The sequence below is a fragment of the Orussus abietinus genome, unplaced genomic scaffold (assembly GCF_000612105.2).
Source record: "Orussus abietinus isolate OABI.00-Male unplaced genomic scaffold, Oabi_2.0 scaffold23, whole genome shotgun sequence".
NCBI classification, from domain to species: domain Eukaryota; kingdom Metazoa; phylum Arthropoda; class Insecta; order Hymenoptera; family Orussidae; genus Orussus; species Orussus abietinus.
The window spans coordinates 513270-531541 of record NW_019394258.1 but is presented as its reverse complement, the minus strand read 5'-3'; the positions used below and the strand labels follow the sequence as shown (position 1 = coordinate 531541).

The 18272-nt window shown below is 45.2% G+C and overlaps 2 protein-coding genes across 5 annotated transcripts; one reads left to right on the top strand and one right to left on the bottom strand.

Moving 5' to 3' along the window:
* Positions 1 to 147: 147 nt before the first annotated feature.
* On the bottom strand, positions 148 to 4918 carry LOC105696706 (cholinesterase). Of its 2 annotated transcripts, none has more exons than XM_012419399.1 (12): positions 4619 to 4918; positions 3984 to 4273; positions 3671 to 3800; positions 3456 to 3609; positions 3207 to 3384; positions 2714 to 3120; positions 2457 to 2647; positions 2202 to 2388; positions 2022 to 2127; positions 1732 to 1927; positions 1520 to 1635; positions 148 to 1217 (listed from the first exon to the last, which is right to left on the bottom strand). In XM_012419399.1, exons 1-12 carry the CDS (start codon positions 4874 to 4876, stop codon positions 842 to 844), a joined length of 2589 nt encoding a protein of 862 aa, XP_012274822.1. In that variant the 5' UTR covers positions 4877 to 4918; the 3' UTR covers positions 148 to 841. The 2 variants fall into 2 exon arrangements, with proteins under 2 accessions (XP_012274822.1, XP_012274823.1); XM_012419400.1 differs by having other exon boundaries at positions 1085 to 1217; positions 1510 to 1635.
* Positions 4919 to 5439: 521 nt separating this feature from the next.
* On the top strand, positions 5440 to 18185 carry LOC105696675 (probable multidrug resistance-associated protein lethal(2)03659). 3 transcript variants are annotated; one of them, XM_023434672.1, is made up of 16 exons: positions 5440 to 5688; positions 5749 to 5792; positions 8711 to 8825; positions 10373 to 10672; positions 11851 to 12281; positions 12918 to 13074; positions 13303 to 13514; positions 13616 to 14010; positions 14102 to 14316; positions 14401 to 14619; positions 14682 to 14865; positions 14939 to 15118; positions 15194 to 15635; positions 15798 to 16170; positions 16242 to 16938; positions 17030 to 18185. In XM_023434672.1, the coding sequence occupies exons 3-16, from the start codon at positions 8749 to 8751 to the stop codon at positions 17171 to 17173; spliced, it is 4026 nt and encodes a 1341-aa protein (XP_023290440.1). In that variant the 5' UTR covers positions 5440 to 5688; positions 5749 to 5792; positions 8711 to 8748; the 3' UTR covers positions 17174 to 18185. The 3 variants fall into 3 exon arrangements, with proteins under 3 accessions (XP_023290440.1, XP_012274748.1, XP_023290437.1); XM_012419325.2 differs by having other exon boundaries at positions 5441 to 5688; positions 5749 to 5808; XM_023434669.1 differs by lacking the exon at positions 5749 to 5792 and having other exon boundaries at positions 5442 to 5688.
* The last annotated feature ends 87 nt before the right edge of the window (positions 18186 to 18272 follow it).

Genomic DNA, 18272 nt, shown 5'->3' with positions numbered 1-18272 from the left:
ACTATATCATCGATACAGCTGCTTTTCGAATCAACTTTAATCTTTGAAGGACGAGCTTTAAGGTAATGACAAATAATAAATGCATCGATTTTGTTTATAAACATATAAACTCTTTATTGATATAAAACGTAAAAACAATGTGTTACGCTACGGACGGTTCTGTGTTAAGCAATATTCTTGTACATATACAATACGATCTTTAAAAGATCATAACCGTCAATGATTGGTCACATAATTCGTACCGATTGGACTTAGTTCACTATTGTATAAAATCCTTGTGATAATTTGATATCAAAATGTTCGTGTTTGGTCAGTGGTCAGGTATGTACAATTTAAGTAAAATACAAAGTAAATTCACGCGTTGCATTAATTAAAGGCACATAATTATCCTTAATTCTACTAAAAAAAAAAAACGCGCAAAGACGTATAAAATTAATGGTAGGCACTTTCTTACAGCTAATTGTAAACCTATAAATAATTTGCACTTTTGTGGGACTATCTCTAGATGAGCAGTAGCGAATATTGCAATTATTACAATTGGCAGTAGTACAAAATTTCTTAATTATACGGTGGGCTTTTTCCAGTTAAACGAATGTGCTTGGTAATTACTTTGTACGTTAATTATATGCATAGGCAAAAGTATACTTAGGAATGTACTGAGAATGTTATGCAACAATAAGTGCACTTTTTGTGAACTGTCTATCGAAATGTTTGCATGGCTGAGGTCGGTAAGCTTATGATTATGTGATGCAGCAATTGAAGTAATGCTGCACACGTGGAAATACACGCACACCATACACCAAAAATTGATTTGAAAACCAAGTGAACGTAAACCGAAAATTCACACAGCTGTTTGAGGAACCCCTTGCACAACGTGAGTCTTACTCTTACCTCTGGGTATCGTAGACTGGCTCGTGGTCTTGTTGAGCCTTGGTTGACCATTCGGTGAGCTTGTAACAAAACCCTCTGAACGAATATCCTTGAGAGAAGTGTTCGAGTTGCTCCTCAAAGAAGGAGTCGAACTGAATTTTCTGTTTTGCGCCAAACGCTGTTGCAACTTCTCTTCGTCTTGCCGTGGCACCCTGGTTTTTATTGGTGGTGCATCCCGATATTCGTAGACATTCTCTTTCGACGTCCTCGTAATATTTTCCACCCCCTCGGAGTGGTCTTCCTCTTGTACCATTAGAATGTCTCTACTGTAGTAATGGTCTGACTCTCTATGAATGTGCATCAACGGCAATGTATCAATATAAAAAAAAATTATCAAAGGTGAATAATAATAAATTAACATTAATTATCTCTAATTCCAGTGCACAGATTTAATTTGCATGGTTGAACCTAATCCTCGCATGCACTACAAACCCTCGGGCAATAGGTAGGTTCGAGATGAGTGAACTTAACCCCACTTTTCCGCATGTCGATTGTCTATGAAATCAACGTCGAAGTTAACACTCGCCTCGATCCTACCGACTACTTAGGTGTAGTTACATGAAAACCGTTCTCGTTTACCTTTGCTTACCTTTTGGCGTTACGCCACAGCATGCAACAGACTACGCACAGAACGATTAATAACAAACATGCCGTTGACATGGACCAAAATGCAATTTGCAGCGGTTGCTTCGGCTCCCACCAGTACTGTTAAAAATAAAAGCGATAGAAAATAATATTAACAGGATATGCTTTTTTTTAAGTCTATATAATACTGTCAATAGTTGCAACAATAAATGTTACCTCTGTAACAGGAGGATACGTCGGCACCAATCGACCGATCACAGTTGGTAGATACATCGACCAAAATGCACTCTCAGTTTGTCGATAATTTAACAGAATCGAACTATTATATGTTGTATTGATGTTTAAGTAGCGCAACTGACCTTGCTTTGCTACTTCAAAATGCAGTCCCAAAATCTGCTCAGGTGTTGGGTTTCTAAAGCAACGAAATCGATAACAGGCCAAAAATATTTATAAGAAATATTCTACAGGTAAAATTCAATGATAAATATTTTGCTTTTAATTCTTACCCGTATTTCGCAAAATTACTGTATGCTTTCATGAAGAAATAACTCATATTCCGATCACTGTCAGTCCACATGTCTCGCCTGAGCTTTAGGTTTTGTGGAAAGAATTCTGGAAAGGCAGATAACATTATTTTAAAAAATGCTAACAATATGTTAGATATTTAAAGAATCGGAAAGACTCACCGACATCCATGAAAGGTGCTCCGGTTAATAACAAATACTCTGTATCGTGCGGCACTCTTCTCCAAATTGGTTGGTTCAAAGCTTCGATTGTAGTATTCAAGACGTACAAATAAACTGGTACTCCTTTCTCAACCAAGAGCTTGGCTATTTTGTCAAACGGTGCAATGTAGAGGAAATCACTCAGGAGCTAAACAAAACAATAATAAATTTTCGGAGTCCTTACCAATATTCCAATGTTCAACCAACAGTACTTACATTGACATACTGATCCCGAATGTGCGTAACATTATTTGGATCAGGCCAGTATGTGTACATATACTTTATGGCTTCATAAACACCGAGTGGATTGAGAGTATAATTATACCGAAGCACCAGCTCCCAAACTTTTTGTTCAAACGTCTCCATATTGATGTAGTACTGACTCCGTTCCAAAGTAGCATTATTGTCTAAAAACATTTCTTTTCATAGCATGTTAATTAATTTTACTTGAATATAGTGATCGCATTACTTACATATAATGAACGCAGCTTCCTGAGTCGTTACACCAGCCATGTAAGCAATGTCAGGTCTAAATTTGCCCTTCTTAATGCTTTCCTCTGGGGTTTCAGTAAAAAAATGCCAATCGGAGGCTCTCCAGGATTCGTACCAATCATCTCTTGGTACCGTATAATTTATATCCAAAACTGGACCCCAAGGAAACATACCCACATCAGGAGTGAGCTCGGCATTACTAAGTTCAAAAGAATTTCGACTGTCTTTTAAACATTGTACTAATTTCCAACTGCTTTCTATGCTACAGCCAACAAGCTTTCCATAAATTCTCGAAGTATTCTGAGCTCGATACTTATCAACGATCAGTGCCCAATCAGACAATGCAGAACCAGACTGTGCTATAACTTTTGACACCAGATCACGAGTCCTACAATTAACAAACGTTTATTATTACAGGAGGACATTAGAAACCAGAATAGAAAAGAAATATTTAATTATAACGGAATTATTCACCTTGGTGCGACCATTAACAGACCAGCACTTGCTGCACCTGCACCTGGCCCGAATAGTGTAATAGACTTCGGATCACCATTGAAATACTTGATATTATCATAGACCCATCGCAACGCTGTGGCCTGGTCAAGAATTCCGTAATTTCCTGGACTGTTTTCATCGCCGGTACTTAGAAATCCTAAAATCAAGAGAATGTGCAATTGACAGTTTAATGCTATCGGTTTAAAAATATTGGAATGTAACTCTCACCTAAAGCACCTAAACGATAATTAATTGAAACGACAATGACATCATGGAAGCCAGCTAACATGTGCGCTGGGAATACATTACTCGTTCCATGAGTAAATTCTCCTCCATGAATGTATAGCATTACAGGATATGGATGGGCTAATCCATATGTATTCTATAATAACACATATGGAAGTCACAACTGGAAAGTAGAATACATTGTGCAGTCAACTTACATTGGGGGTAAAAATATTTAAATATAGGCAGTCTTCGTCAACGTCACGAATGCCTTTAGTTATTCCTGTGTATACACTGGGCTGCGGACACGCAGGGCCCCAGTCCACTGCCTGTAAAAGCTGCCAGCCCCTGAAATTTTATAATGAGATAATTTCAGATCTATCCTCTGAAATTATATCTTGTCTGTATATGCTAACTGCTATTTTGTTCCAATGACCGAACAGGTCCGCCATTGACATACACGTGGTAGTCAAATGAAGAAAAATGAATTCTTATTAATAAATTATTGTTTCAGTTTATTATTTAACCAACCTATGAGGTCTAGGTGGCTTAAAGCGGCCTTCCTTTGTAGGTGGCATAGCATAAGGAATTCCCAGAAACACGTTAACACTTTTTGTGACTCGTTCAACAGGCACGCTCCAGGGTCTATGTCTCGCTTCAGGATTATCATACAAATAGACTTTAAAACCTTGAACTTGTCCATAATCTGTGGTCACATAAATATCTCTGTCTAAATTTTTGGAGTCTGGTCTTTCCTTTCCTTGTAGATTTTCTCGCCAGCCTCCCAGGATTCCAGGTAGGAAATATCTTGGTGTCGTGTCCTAATGAACAAAACGGTATCGTGATCGGAACTTATCTATACTGACAAACATCCAATTAAATGCATCCACTATCGTTCTTTTCCTATGCAATATTTCAAGCATTTTCTACATTTCATTTCTCAACCAATTGAGACCGGTCGCGGGTCATAATTAACTTCCTCGGAACTCGAGTCTCAGACGCCATTCCAGAATGAATCATCATCGTGTAATAAATATCATTGTGTATGTCTCGCTAATATCTCTTTTTTTCTTTCCATTCAGAAAAATTACAAGTAAAAATTCAGAAGAGAGCAGAGCACAGTGATTCATTCCAAATAAAAAATTAACAAAGATAAAAAGCGTTACCCCATAATTGTAGCGATTTTCCGGGGCACGAGTGGGTATTCCGTGTATTGGATCAAGATAGCTGGGCTGGTTCCCATACCTCCGGTCCTTGTAAAAGTAGGTCTTATAACCTTCAATATTGGATGGCACGTAAACGCCATCCCGGTTATATTGACGACCTCCTTCGGGAATCGGCACCTGACAATGAACTGTCAAACTCAACGATAACAACAACAAACCGACAGGAACTGTCAAAAGGTAGACAGGTCTGTGACCCATACTTCACTTTCACGTATTTACGGACGCGCCTTATCGTGTTTTTTTGACACGCCCCCGAGCAGGGAGTAGCAGAGAGTGCTCACTCTTCGGTTTTACTCGCTATCGACAAGTCGCGTCACTTAGCGGCCTCCGATCATAACTATCCCAGCGTGGACACAAACCTTGTCCTACTGTTCACATTGGGTGTCACACAGAGCCCGGCACAGCGATGCGTCAAACGCAGTTCCTACTCGCTTTTCATCCTCGACGCGTTGACGCTTTGTGTGACATCCGACGCGCTCGATATCACACACTTTATAAGTAACAGAGCGATCCCAAAGATGGCGCTCACATCGCGCTAAAAATTCGAACTGATCGACTTCGCTTTTCTCTCTGATTGGCAATCGTGCAGATTCTTGTAAGGCGATTGGTCCATAAATCTCTCCGGGCGCCGTCATAATTCCGCGGACCAATTATCAGCGAGTATTCTGGAACAATCGACTAATCTCGATACCCGACGGTCCGGGGCGATTTGATACTCGACTCGCGCCGACGCGATTAATCCGTGATACGGGGGAAATAAAATAATTGAAAGTGAGTAGAATCGCTATATGGGTCGAGTAATTTATGGTCACGTGGCTGGCCTGGGGCAAATCTGGGGTTAAGTAGTCCGTACGCGAAAGAGTTGAGCGCAGTTGAGTAACGGCCTTCGCGTTAAGTGGATGTCGGTCTCCTTCTGACATGCCAAAGAATTAACTGCCAATCTTTCGCGCAGCGATGGGATCGTGAGGATTTTTTAACCGAACTTTATCTTCGTTTTAATAACTTCGTCGGTGAGTACTTGCCAGTATTACTGACTGACCCGGGCATGACAGGTGCGATTTTTATTACAGATCCGATTGTCCGAAATAATCGTGCAGAAGACGGAGCGAGCTCGGTAATTCGACTCGCGTGTACGTACGCTAATAATTCGTTAGACTCTTTGGGACGAATTATTCACATTTCATCGATAAGCAGAGGCTAGCGTTATTGCGGCACTCCCGTTATATAAATTCGAGCAATTTACAGAGATCAAATCGCGACCTGCTTGCGGACTGTTCAAATTCCTTGCTACTTATTATATAAGCTATTTGGTTTTGTCAGCCTGCAGTTGCCTTATCAGGGAAAAGGGAGATCTTTATCACCACTTGGATCGGCCATGGTGACGATGAGTAATGAAAATCATGCTTTGTTATTCTTAGTCCTGTTATGTAGAGAGAGTTCCGTAGGTATGTCACAAGGTATTTTACAATCGTTAGGAATCGTTGGGAAGCTTGTTAAATTTGCGTGCGGTTTCTCATCACGTATTCAGTTTCCAAGGATTTATGGAAAAATAGAAGTCTGGCGTGTATTTTACAGCCGTCACGTATTTTTGGTTTATTGTATTCGGCTTTGAAATAGTCCAATTATCATATCTCTGAAGTCTAAAACGTGCTCATGGTTGCTTTTGTCTGGCTGAAATCGCATAATGTATCTCTGCCTTTGTAAAAAAGTCGCATGTAATCCTAACCTTTACCATCTCCATAATCTAAGATTTTATATTGCAATGAAATTGACCAAGAATATGTAATTTCTCTGGAAGGCCTTAAGTAAGCTAACGACTGAGTCGTCAAGACATTCTGAGATGTGACAAGAAATTGTCTACACGTTTTTTCCAAGGTCAGTGAATATTCCGGAAAATGTAAACAGAGATACGAAGGCATAAGACCGTGCAATGAAACGTTCCCAGGACATGCCAGGAGAAAATAAACCAACGATGGGTCTGTTTATGAAATAATCTCAGCCCAGCTCAGACTTGTAGAATTTAACAGACTTCCACTAATTGTCGGAAAGTTTATAGCCGTAGCACTGATTGGCAAGACTTGGTTCGCCTTTCTTGCCACTCGAGCAACTCAATTTCTGGTGTAACATTACTGTCAATTGTAAATACTAAACGTCTATTATTCAACCTTGCTTGTAGGTAATGTCAGATGAAACGGTGCACTGATTACATGCGAGAGCCATCCAAAGTAGAGGCAATATCCTGTTTTATTCACACTAGCAAGAATTGTAAGCTCACTTACACACTTGGGCAGATCGCACATCGCTGTGTGATTTATTCGATGAAAGAAATGTCCACATGAGTAGCTGACAAGACGGTATAATGCTTTTGACTAACCATTGTTTGTTTTCATATCTCTGTTTAACACCAGGCTGGTTTTCTTATCTGAGAAAGTGGAATTAGCATTTACACGTTTATTCATGACCAGGTACGCCACCCAGGGTATGCGGTCTGATATCTTGTTCTAGGATTTCGAGGATTATCGGACAACTTTCTACCCCTGAGGTATTTTCCATCCCTGAGAGTCGAGAGAAAAATATTTAGGGTATGAAAGCCGCGCTAAAAGTGATGTGAAGTAGGCTCGTAGTCGAGGGGAACGCTCCGAAGGTTTCTTTCAGTGTTTAAAAGTGTAAAAGTCGTTATCAACAGTGAGGTGCTTATTTGTCGCAAGCGAGTGGAAGCTAGTTAATCAAGCTTATAAGGGGCCATTTATTGACAGCCTTGCTTATCCGCTCCCCGGGAGGCTATCTATCGTTGTCTACCGATGTCAACAGGAGTAATTCTAAACTCCCAATGTCGCAAGACATTTCCTGCAATCTACAGGTTGATTCTTATTTGGGCTTGTCTTTTTCTTCTGAGTGGCTGCCGCGATAGACCTGTTTACTCATGCGTACGCCGCTTCCAGGTAAATCACCTCATTTCTTGACTTCAAGATAATGAATTTTCCTCGTCGTGTTTTACTCCTTGAATAGAATCCTCATAATGAGCGCCGGCAATAAATCTCGCGATTAAAAAACAAAACAAAAAAAAAACACCGGTTTTCACGTACCCGATTAAGTTTCCCTATTTGACGCTCGCTCAGTCACTTGCAAATTCTCCTCTCTCCTTTGAGATAATGATTCTTAGGTTTATTACTGTGTACGATCTTTTTTCAGAAATATACGAGCTGTAAAATGAGCCGCAGAATGAGCGGAGTTCCGGAAGAGTTTTCCCGGGAAATGAAATTCCACTTAAGTCCGGTCGATCTCGTTATGTAACGTCGAGGCGCAAAGTTGAGGCAGCACTTTTTCTTCTTTCCTTCACTCTTATTATTATTAGGAAGAGGTCTTTCTTGTTTTCTTTTTTGAGGATGAACTAATCACGAGGAAAGTTTCAAGCGGCAATCTGCTGATAAATGACTGGAGAAATTAAAATAAGATTGCACGATGATGACGCGGACCTGGCAAACGTGATACCGTTCTCGGGAATTGAAATCTGTTCAGGTTGCAAGGCATGACTCCTGATTACTCCGTTGATTGTTTCTGTAATGTCCAGACACTTCTACACCTGCAGTTCCTTGTTCCGTTTCTTCGGAAACTAAGGAAATGTCGTTACGTCAAGGCTCTACAAATTGCCGAGTTCCAACTGTTCTTGGACCTGATTTTGAGATGAACTTTGCTGATCACCTTGTCCTGCCCCTCGTACGAAATGGTCTGAAAATACTTTGTGACGTAACCGATGGAATGGAATATGAATGAAAGAATATACGTGCGGTTTCGGGGCGTTTAAAAACTAGTCACGAGTGAAATCCCGACTTTCCTCGTGAATCCTGATTCTAAGATATAACGGGGCCGTCCGTACTCCCACGGAATATTGGAACTAGTCCTGGTCCTGGTCCTTTCTTTTTTATTTTTAATCCGAGTTCCTGCAGGTGAAAGTTCCAACTTTCGTCATTGCAGAGCTTGGCCGTGTTCAGGATAACTCACGCTCCCATTTTCGTTATTTTCCTTTTTCAGGAACCAAGGAAACCGCATGAAGCACAACCCGCAAAACCATGGACAGCAAGGCAGAACGGGAAAAGGTGAAGAATCCTCGAGAGGGGGCGAATCCCCTGAGTGTCTTAACATTCTCGTAAGTGGTAAACAATTAATGCATCACGGTCTCAAGATTGTTGTTTCTAGGATACCCTTAACTCCACTCTTACGAGCAGCGCCACTGATAACTTGTAACTCCTATCCTGGTGGCCGCGGTTATCGGCTCGGCCTGTAAAAAGTCAAATCTAGCATGTAGACCGACCAATTGCGCTAATTATGTTTAGGTTTACGTCATCGAGCCAGTATCCTTCTACAATTAAAATCGCATCGTCACCCGTTTTCGGTATTTTTTTGTTTTTTTCTTGTATATTGTTTTACCAATGGCCGACCAACTGCGCTAATTATGTTTAGGTTTACGTCATCGAGCCAGTATCCTTCTACAATTAAAATCGCATCGTCACCCGTTTTCGGGATATTTTTTTTCTTCTGGTGTTTTGTTTTACTAATGGCCTTCGAAGCCTTTCGCAAATACTTTGGGTGCCGGAACAAATAGCCTTATCGAAAAGTATCTTGTTTTCCGCGAAACGCGACAAACACCGAGCCTTGGAATAATCCTTACACGCCGCGGTGACTTGTTTCCTCGTAATCCGCCTGTTAAGACCTTAAGGCAATCCCTATCTGCTGTGGCGAATTTTTAATCGAGCCGCAGGATCGGTATATGGGCGAAGAAATCGGTAAATATAATTATATAAGCACGCCGAGCTAACGTGTCATTCTCGTTCAGGGAAGAAAGCGTCAGGTCGGATTAATTCCGGCTACTTAGTTGCTCGGCGTTATGCAATTGATTACGTACTAATCGTTATCACTGCGCGATGATTAAGCCCGGTTAGATTCTCGCTACCTTGGCATCTTGTCTCGACATTTTCTCTCCGACGTCTCTTTATGAATCTGGAGCCTGTTCTTTCGATTAAGGTGAAGTGAAACACGTCGAGGAACTCGATCGACGTCGACAAAGATTTTTCTAAATGCCTACGTTGCCGACGTTCGTTTTTATATTGACAGCTGTATCGAATTATATTGAGCATTGTACCAAATGGCATACTCCACCTCTCGTTTTCGTACAATAATTATAAAGAAATCGAAGTAAAACTCCAGAAATCCTCTGGATTCGTGCTTTCTGGGACCCTAATTGACTGCAGAGGGACCCCCTGCGCCATCTATGATTTCCAGGTCAATTAAATTTTCACTCCGAGACCTCGTATTCCCATCGTTTTAGCATAGAAGCGCATACAACACTTTTTTTGCCTTTATCCCGTTCAAATGCGAGTTTATCGATTACCAGAGTGTTCTAAATTGTCGTAAAATTGTCCTGATCCTTTCGTTTCTCATATCGGAGCCTTCTATAATTATATATTAATCGAAATATGAGAGCTCGACGCCATTTTGGTTCTGGTCTGGGCAGAGTTTAAAAATTGTTTCCAAAAATCCAAATTTTGAATGCGTCAGGACAATTCTTAGACGATCATGTGTCAAAGTTTCGGACAGTTTGGTCTAATACCCTTAAAAAAAAAAAGTGTTGTATTCGAATCGACTGATTTGAAGGGGGTTTCACTTCACCTTAACCGCTCATCTTTCCTTCGACAGATGGATCCTACGCACATTCTGGCTGGGTTATCAGAGGGACCTGGAGGTGACCGACTTGTACAGTCCCCTGAAGGAGCACACGAGTAGCATCCTTGGGGAGAAGATCTCCTCGGCCTGGCAGGACGAGTGCAAGCGCATCAGTAAATATCAAAAGCAACGTGCCAAGAGAAAAGATGGCAAGGGCGAGGATAAGGACGAGAAGGGACCGGAGCCGAGCCTCATGCGCGTCCTGATAAAGTGCTTCGGCACTCCGGTCATGTTCTATGGAATTGCCTTGGCCATAATGGAGATATTACTCAGGTACGGCCGATTACTCGTAGCTCCCTTTTTGCCCTGCCACGGTGCAAGTCATGCTCTCACTTTGTCGGAATGACGAGCTACGTGCCGAGGGATTTTCCTTAACTCGGGTCATCGGATTCCTTCAAATCAGGAGTGACTAAGACTTCCGCCGATGGCAGTGGACGGCGATCGACCTCGATCTCAAAATACCTCAGATTTTCCCCGAGTCATGAATCGACGCCGTTAGTTGGTTTTCGTTACACGTTCTTTTCTTTTTTTTTCTCCCGTATTGACTTTACCTACGGTGGACTGACGAGATTACCTCCGATTGCGCAACCTCGGCGTTTACCGGGCTGCGCCGTCGCAGATAACGATTACGAACTCCCAACGCGATTCCCTCGATTTTCGAGGGTTCTGGAAGAAATTGACACGTGTTAAGGGGGGCCCGACGAACGGATCCTCTTTCCCGATGTCGCTTAGAATCGCTTATCACGAGACACGAGTGCACGTCGTGGATGTGCAACTACCCGGCTCAATCTCTCCGACCGATGCAGCGGACCTCGCCTTCCACGCGGTTCGATTCACATGACGATATTATATATTACGCAGATTGTTGCAACCGTTGTTCCTCGGTCTGCTGATCCGTTACTATCTACTGAAAGTCCCGTATGTGCCGATCCACCGAGCCCAGGGTGTCGCGGAGGTGGAACTCGAGGAAAAGGAAGATGCTACCAGACCGTTAAGTCCCCAAGCCCCTTGCTCCTCTACCTATCGACCCTCCGTATGCAAAACATCGGACAATTCGGGTAGTTCAACAGTACATGAGATACTTCTGGCTTTGCTAGTCGGTCCTAAATAGTCTCGGCGCCGATCGCTTCTCAATTCGACTAGCAATATAGGGGGATTACATGTACGACGTTAAAGCCAATTCCCTACTAAAACCCGTGTGGGAATTTAATAACACGAATTAAGCGTTTGCGAATGTAGTCTAGGTCAGTGATGCCTATGCACGGTCTGTGCTCCGGGCGTAGACGACAGCTCGGTTATCACGCGCTGATTAATTCTGACGTTTTTTCTTCTTTTTTTTTTCTCCCCCTTTTTCTTCTGGGAGAGTTCAGCTTCGATATTAGCGATCTACGCTGTAAGACCTCGTTCGGACTTATGCCAGACCCGATGTGCTCTAATTGTTGGCGGTGCAGGGTGATGCAGCCGCTGTTCCTGGCGCGGCTGCTGCAGTATTACGAGAAGAAGAACAGCAGCATCACGAAGGAGGAGGCGTATCTGTACGCGGGAGGGGTCGTCATGTGCTCGGCTATAAACATTTTCGTCATCCACCCGTACATGATGGCGATCCTGCACATGGGGATGAAGATCCGAGTCGCCTGCTGCAGTCTCATCTACAGGAAGGCCTTGAGGCTCTCGAAAACGGCCTTGGGAGAGACCACTGTAGGTCAGGCCGTAAATCTCCTCTCGAACGACGTCAACCGATTCGACGTGGCCATCATCTTCCTGCACTATTTATGGATCGGCCCCCTGGAGACCATGATCGTCATGTACTTCATGTACAGGGAAGTCGAGAACTCCGCGATCATCGGCGTGGCGTCGTTACTTATGTTTATTCCGCTGCAAGGTAAGCAGCTGATAATTACCACCGCTTATACGAGTTCGGGAATATGTATTTAAGGTGAAGTGAAACACGTCGAGGAACTTGATCGACGTCGATAAAGAAGATTTTTCTAAATGCCTACGCTGCCGACGTTCGTTTTTATATCGACAGCTAGGTCGAATTATATTGGATATTGTACCAAATGGCATACTCCACCTGCCGTTTTCGTACAATACATATCAAGAAATCGAAGCAAAACTCCAGAAATCCTCTGGATTCGTGATTTCTGGGGCCCTAATTGACTGCAGAGGGACCCCCTGCGCCATCAGTGATTTCCAGGTCAATTAAATTTTCACTCCGAGGCCTCGTATTACCATCGTTTTGGCATAGAAGCGCATACAACACTTTTTTTGTCTTTGGGCTAAGTTAAAAAATCCAAATTTTGAATGCATCAGGACAATTCTTAGACGATCAGGAGTGATGTGTCAAAGTTTCGGACAGTTTGGTCCAATACCCTTAAAAAAAAGTGTTGTATTCGAATCGACTGATTTGAAGGGGGTTTCACTTCACCTTAAACTCCCCGATGACCGAATTCCTGGATCGCAAATCTCTTATGGGAGTTAATTCGGTTATATGGTAAGACTGATTTCGTGTTTTTAGGATTCCTCGGGAAGAGGTCGTCCGTACTTAGACTACGCACTGCCATTAGGACCGATGAGAGGGTCCGCTTGACCAACGAGATCATCGGAGGCATCCAGGCTATCAAGATGTACACGTGGGAGAAGCCCTTTAGCGCACTCGTCGACTTTGCCAGAAGGTGCGTCTTGATAAGTCCTGACGAGCATGGTCGGATGAGGTGGAGTAAGACTTGTCCATCTTCGTATAAAGAGCTGAAAAAAATTAGGCCAACGCTTACTCCGTCGAGCTCGCCTAAAATCATTTCGGAGACAATTTTCTTGTCCGCCTCAATTGGTCCCAATCAGTGCCAGGACCTAGCAGTTTGATGATTCGTAGGGTGCGATGTACTCTTCTTGTTTGCCCGCAGAAAGGAGGTCAACGTTATCAGAGCGACGTCCTACATCAGAGGTGTGATCATGTCCTTCATAATATTCACTACGAGACTTTCGCTGTTCATAACCGTGCTTCATTACGTCCTCGCAAGTAACTCCAAGGGACGGATAAATGCGGAAATAGTGTTCATGCTGACTGCGTACTATAATATACTGCGTCAGACCATGACGGTGTTCTTCCCACAGGGTAATTATGCGAAGGCGCGCGAGAAATGTCGCTTCTTCAAGGTGGTTCCTGGATACGAAGCCCTTTGTTTTCTCTTTTTTCTTTTATCTCGTTTCTTGCAGGAATCACTCAAGTGGCTGAGGCTATCGTATCGATCAGGCGATTGCAGAAATTCATGCTGTACGAGGAAGTGGGAATGGTGGAGAACGCTGCCGATGATAAGCAGGACACCGCGGAGAACAGCAATAGTAATGAGAAAAATAAATCCGAGCCGAGTGAGAACAATAAGAAGGAGAGCGTGGAGAAGATCGAGACGAACGACGAGGATGGAACTATCCTTATGGAGAATTGCTACGCCAAGTGGGTGCTGGACCACGAGGAGGACACCTTGCAGAACATCAATATAAAGGTTAAGCCAGGTGAATTGGTGGCTGTCGTTGGGCAGGTTGGCTCAGGGAAGACGAGTCTCCTTCACGTTCTTCTGAAGGAGCTGCCTATTCAGTCTGGGACGTTACAGGTTCGTATGCCCCGGTGGGAATCTCGTCAAATTTGCCGTTCTAATTTTCTCCGCTTGCCTGGTGAGTTACATCGATTTTTTGTTGACGCAGGTAAAAGGCAAAATCGCGTATGCCAGTCAGGAACCCTGGCTCTTTGCTGGCTCCGTAAGGCAGAATATACTGTTCGGTCGGAAGATGGACCATCGGCGGTACGAGAACGTGGTTAATGTTTGCCAGTTGAAGAGAGACTTCAGTCTGCTGCCTTTTGGCGATAAGACTATCGTCGGCGAACGAGGGATCAGTCTTTCTGGCGGCCAGCGTGCTAGGTCGGTTTGCCGGGAGAAAAATAGGATTGATACGTTTTAATAACAACGGAATGTTCTTAATCGCTCGTTGACGCTTTTTAACAGGGTCAACCTGGCGAGGGCAGTCTACGCAGATGCGGCGATCTATCTCCTGGACGACCCTCTGAGTGCCGTGGACACGCACGTCGGTAAGCACATGTTCCAGGAGTGCATCGACAAGTACTTGAAAGGCAAAACCAGGATCCTGGTGACCCACCAGATACAACACCTCAGCAACGCCGACAGGATCATCGTGTTAAAAGACGGCGTCATCCAAGCGGAAGGGTACGCATCTCGTAACAACCGATTCCATATATAAATTCAAACCGGAACGTTTGTACCATCAGGACGTACTCGGAATTGGGAGCAATGGGCGTCGATTTTGGCCGACTGTTGGAAGTCCAAACGCAAACCGACGAACAGGTCGCTTCGGCTCCGGCAAGCAGGAGCAATTCTCGACACACCAGTATCACTTCCTTATCGTCGTTCATGACGAACGACACCAATAAACAGCAGGACGAGCCAGCCGAGGTATGGAGGAACCACCTTGACGAAGTGCCGTTGATATCGCTTAACGGGGAATTTAATGAAGGCTATTTCATAGGTCGCTGAAATGCGCAGCGTAGGGACTGTCGGTGGCTGGGTGTACCTGTCCTATCTAAGAGCTGGTGGAAACTGGGGTATTGTCATCGGTATCTTCCTATTGTGCGTCTTTGCTCAAATGGCTGCTAGCGGTGGAGACTTCTTCATCGCTCGTTGGGTCTCGATGGAGGAGCAGGAAGACGTTAGTTACTTAATGAATTCTTGTCGCCGGTTTAACATCAGCACAGCCTAGAACACGGGGGAATAATATTTACAGAAAAGCGCGGAAACGGGATACGTGAGACCGTTGAGCAGCGAGGTCTGCATCTACATCTACACCGCCCTGACGGTGCTAACCATCATCGTGACCTTGGCCCGCTCGTTCTCCTTCTTCGCGATGTGCATGAGAGCCTCGATGCGCCTCCACAATCGGATGTTCCAGTGCATCTGCCGGGCGACCATGCGCTTCTTCAACACTAACACCTCGGGCCGGATCCTGAACCGCTTCTCTAAAGACATGGGAGCCATAGACGAGCTCCTGCCCACGGCCTTGATCGACTGCGTGCAGATCGGCCTGACTCTTCTGGGCATCATCGCCGTGGTAGCCATCGCGAATCCCTGGCTGCTGGTGCCCACCGTGTTCGTCGGCATCATCTTCTACTATCTGAGGGTGTTCTACCTCTCCACCAGTAGGAGCGTCAAGCGTCTCGAAGGAGTCAGTGAGTACCGTCGTAATGTAATATCCCGTTTTTACCCAATCCACCTGGAGGACTATCGGACCCTCGTCGTCGGTAGGGAACCTCGTTAGTCTCTAAGTCATACATTACCCTCGGTAAATCGGTTACGATGAACCATTCGGTGTAACGATAAACGGTCGCCAGCCCGTTCGCCGGTGTTCGCACACCTGAACGCAACTCTCCAGGGCATGACGACGATCCGGGCCTTCGACGCCGGGAAGACCCTCACCAAAGAGTTCGACCACCACCAGGACCTCCACTCGTCTTCCTGGTACATATTCATCGCGTCCTCCCGAGCCTTTGGCTTCTGGCTGGACGTCATCTGCGTCATCTACATCGCCTTAGTCACCCTAAGCTTCCTGGTCCTCTACTCGGACGATAATAAGCCGGATGGAGGGAACGTGGGTCTGGCCATCACCCAGAGTATCGGTCTCACGGGGATGTTCCAGTGGGGCATGCGACAGAGTGCGGAGCTGGAGAATCAGATGACCTCCGTGGAGAGGGTCCTGGAGTACACGTAAGTCTTACGCGTGTGTATTTTTTTTTTTCTTGGTCGGCACGATGACGAGAACCCTCCGGTTTTCTCAGGAACGTGGAGAGCGAGCCACCCCTGGAGAGCACGCCGGAGAAGAAGCCTCCGAAGGATTGGCCGCAGAGCGGGAAGATGGAGTTCAAGGAAGTATTCCTGAGATACTCCCCGACGGAACCGCCTGTCCTGAAGAACCTGAACTTCGTGATCCAGCCTCGCGAGAAGATCGGCATCGTCGGCAGGACCGGAGCCGGGAAGTCGTCCTTGATTTCGGCCCTCTTCCGACTGGCCGATATCGAGGGCCAGGTCGTGATCGACGGAGTGGCTGTCGGGGAAATCGGCCTGCACGACCTCCGCTCGAAGATCAGCATCATCCCGCAGGAGCCGTTCCTCTTCTCTGGGACCTTGCGGAGGAACCTGGACCCCTTTGACTCCTACACGGACGACGTGCTCTGGCGGGCCCTGGAGGAGGTCGAGCTGAAGGAAATGGGCCTGGAGGCCCACGTTACCGAGGGCGGTACCAATCTCAGCGTGGGCCAGCGCCAGTTGGTCTGCCTAGCCCGAGCTATCGTCCAGAACAATCCCATCCTGGTCCTGGACGAGGCAACGGCGAACGTCGACCCGCGCACCGACGAGCTCATCCAGACCGCCATTCGCCAGAAATTCGAGAACAACACCGTACTGACGATCGCCCACAGACTTAACACCGTTATGGACAGCGACCGCATCCTGGTGATGGACGCTGGCACTGTCGTGGTAACCATTTCGTTACTTCCTCGGTCAAATCAACCTCCGATTACCATACTCCCCACCTAGAGCTCTTCTGAATTTTTTCAAAAAATTTCAGGAATTCGACCATCCTCACTTACTGCTCCAGAAGGAAAAGGGATACCTACAAGGCATGGTCAAGCAGACCGGAAGGTCCATGGCGGAGGCGCTGACTGCGGTCGCTCGCAAGAACTATCTGGAAAGGACTTCGACGACACTTTAAGAGGGATAATCACCGTGCCGCTGTTATTCACAGTATTCTAGCGTGCCAGATCGCGATAGGCCGCGAGGACAGTCTTAGTCAAAGTCTCTCTTTCTCCCCCGTGTCTCCTATATCTTCGTCCTTCTTTTTTACGGACTTGCGGAGAACGCTCCCCTCAGGCCTCCCCGCGATGTCTTCACGGTGTCCTCCCATCGCCGTCGCATTTTTCTAACGCGGTGTATTTTCTCGGAGACTGACAGAGATTCTAGATTAATCTTTCTAAGTACTTTGTAAAACTCAAGTCGGCGCGATACAGTATTAATGCCGTGTACCCTCCTGGCTCGGTGCAGCGCGCGAGACGGTCGTGCTCTTTTTTTTTTTGTTCCTTTTCCTCCATGCCGCACGAATCGCGAGTTTCCGCGTAGAGACCTCCGCTCTTCGGGGTAGGGTTCCTGGCATGTAACGGCGTGACTTACACCCGCTATGACTATACTCGACGGGTTTTAATACTTAGGAGAAACGTACGTAAGGATTACGTATCCACGGAGAGATCGGCCCGTGACGTCGCGCGTTAATGCCCCGTCACGGGATAAATTGCATACAAGGTGCCGATTGTAATGGCGTACTTACGGTGTCCATTGTTAACACTTGGTGCTCGTTTGCGAGGGACGTGGAAATCGTGCCCGAGCAACGTCCCCCCCCTCCCACGAAGGAAAAAAAAAATATGAAAATGTCACAAAATAATGGTGCTCAAATACCCCTCCCCGCAGTGCTGCACGATAAGTGCGTTTTGTCGCGGTACTGATAAATGTAGCGTCCTAGTACTCGCGATAAGTTAATGCCGGATCTCTCTTATGGGTCCCGCGGTACGCGATGGAAAGCGTCCCTTGTATAATTGGTCTAATCAAAAATCCTGTCCGCAAGTGTAACGCGTAAATGTGGTGCCGTTGCCGTAGTATAGAAGCGATCGCCTTAAATACAAGTGCCTGTATATTGAAAGATTGTACATGAAATATAGATAGATGGAATTGTTTACATTGTATAACCGAGAGCTCTAGATTAGTGGTGCCTGAGGTGCCGGCTCAGGAAGCCCGACTCGTAGCCAAAGTACGTCACGTTT

Excerpts from the sequence above, each read along its gene's own strand:
- LOC105696706 (XM_012419399.1), bottom strand. The coding sequence starts at position 4,876 with ATGGGTCACAGACCTGTCTACCTTTTGACAGTTCCTGTCGGTTTGTTG. Across the intron at positions 2,128-2,201 it reads AGCACCTTTCATGGATGTCG|AATTCTTTCCACAAAACCTA; the intron begins GTGAGTCTTTCC and ends CTGCCTTTCCAG. Across the intron at positions 1,928-2,021 it reads AGTAATTTTGCGAAATACGG|AAACCCAACACCTGAGCAGA; the intron begins GTAAGAATTAAA and ends TCGTTGCTTTAG.
- LOC105696675 (XM_023434672.1), top strand. The coding sequence starts at position 8,749 with ATGGACAGCAAGGCAGAACGGGAAAAGGTGAAGAATCCTCGAGAGGGG. Across the intron at positions 13,075-13,302 it reads CTCGTCGACTTTGCCAGAAG|AAAGGAGGTCAACGTTATCA; the intron begins GTGCGTCTTGAT and ends GTTTGCCCGCAG. Across the intron at positions 14,866-14,938 it reads AGCAGGACGAGCCAGCCGAG|GTCGCTGAAATGCGCAGCGT; the intron begins GTATGGAGGAAC and ends GCTATTTCATAG.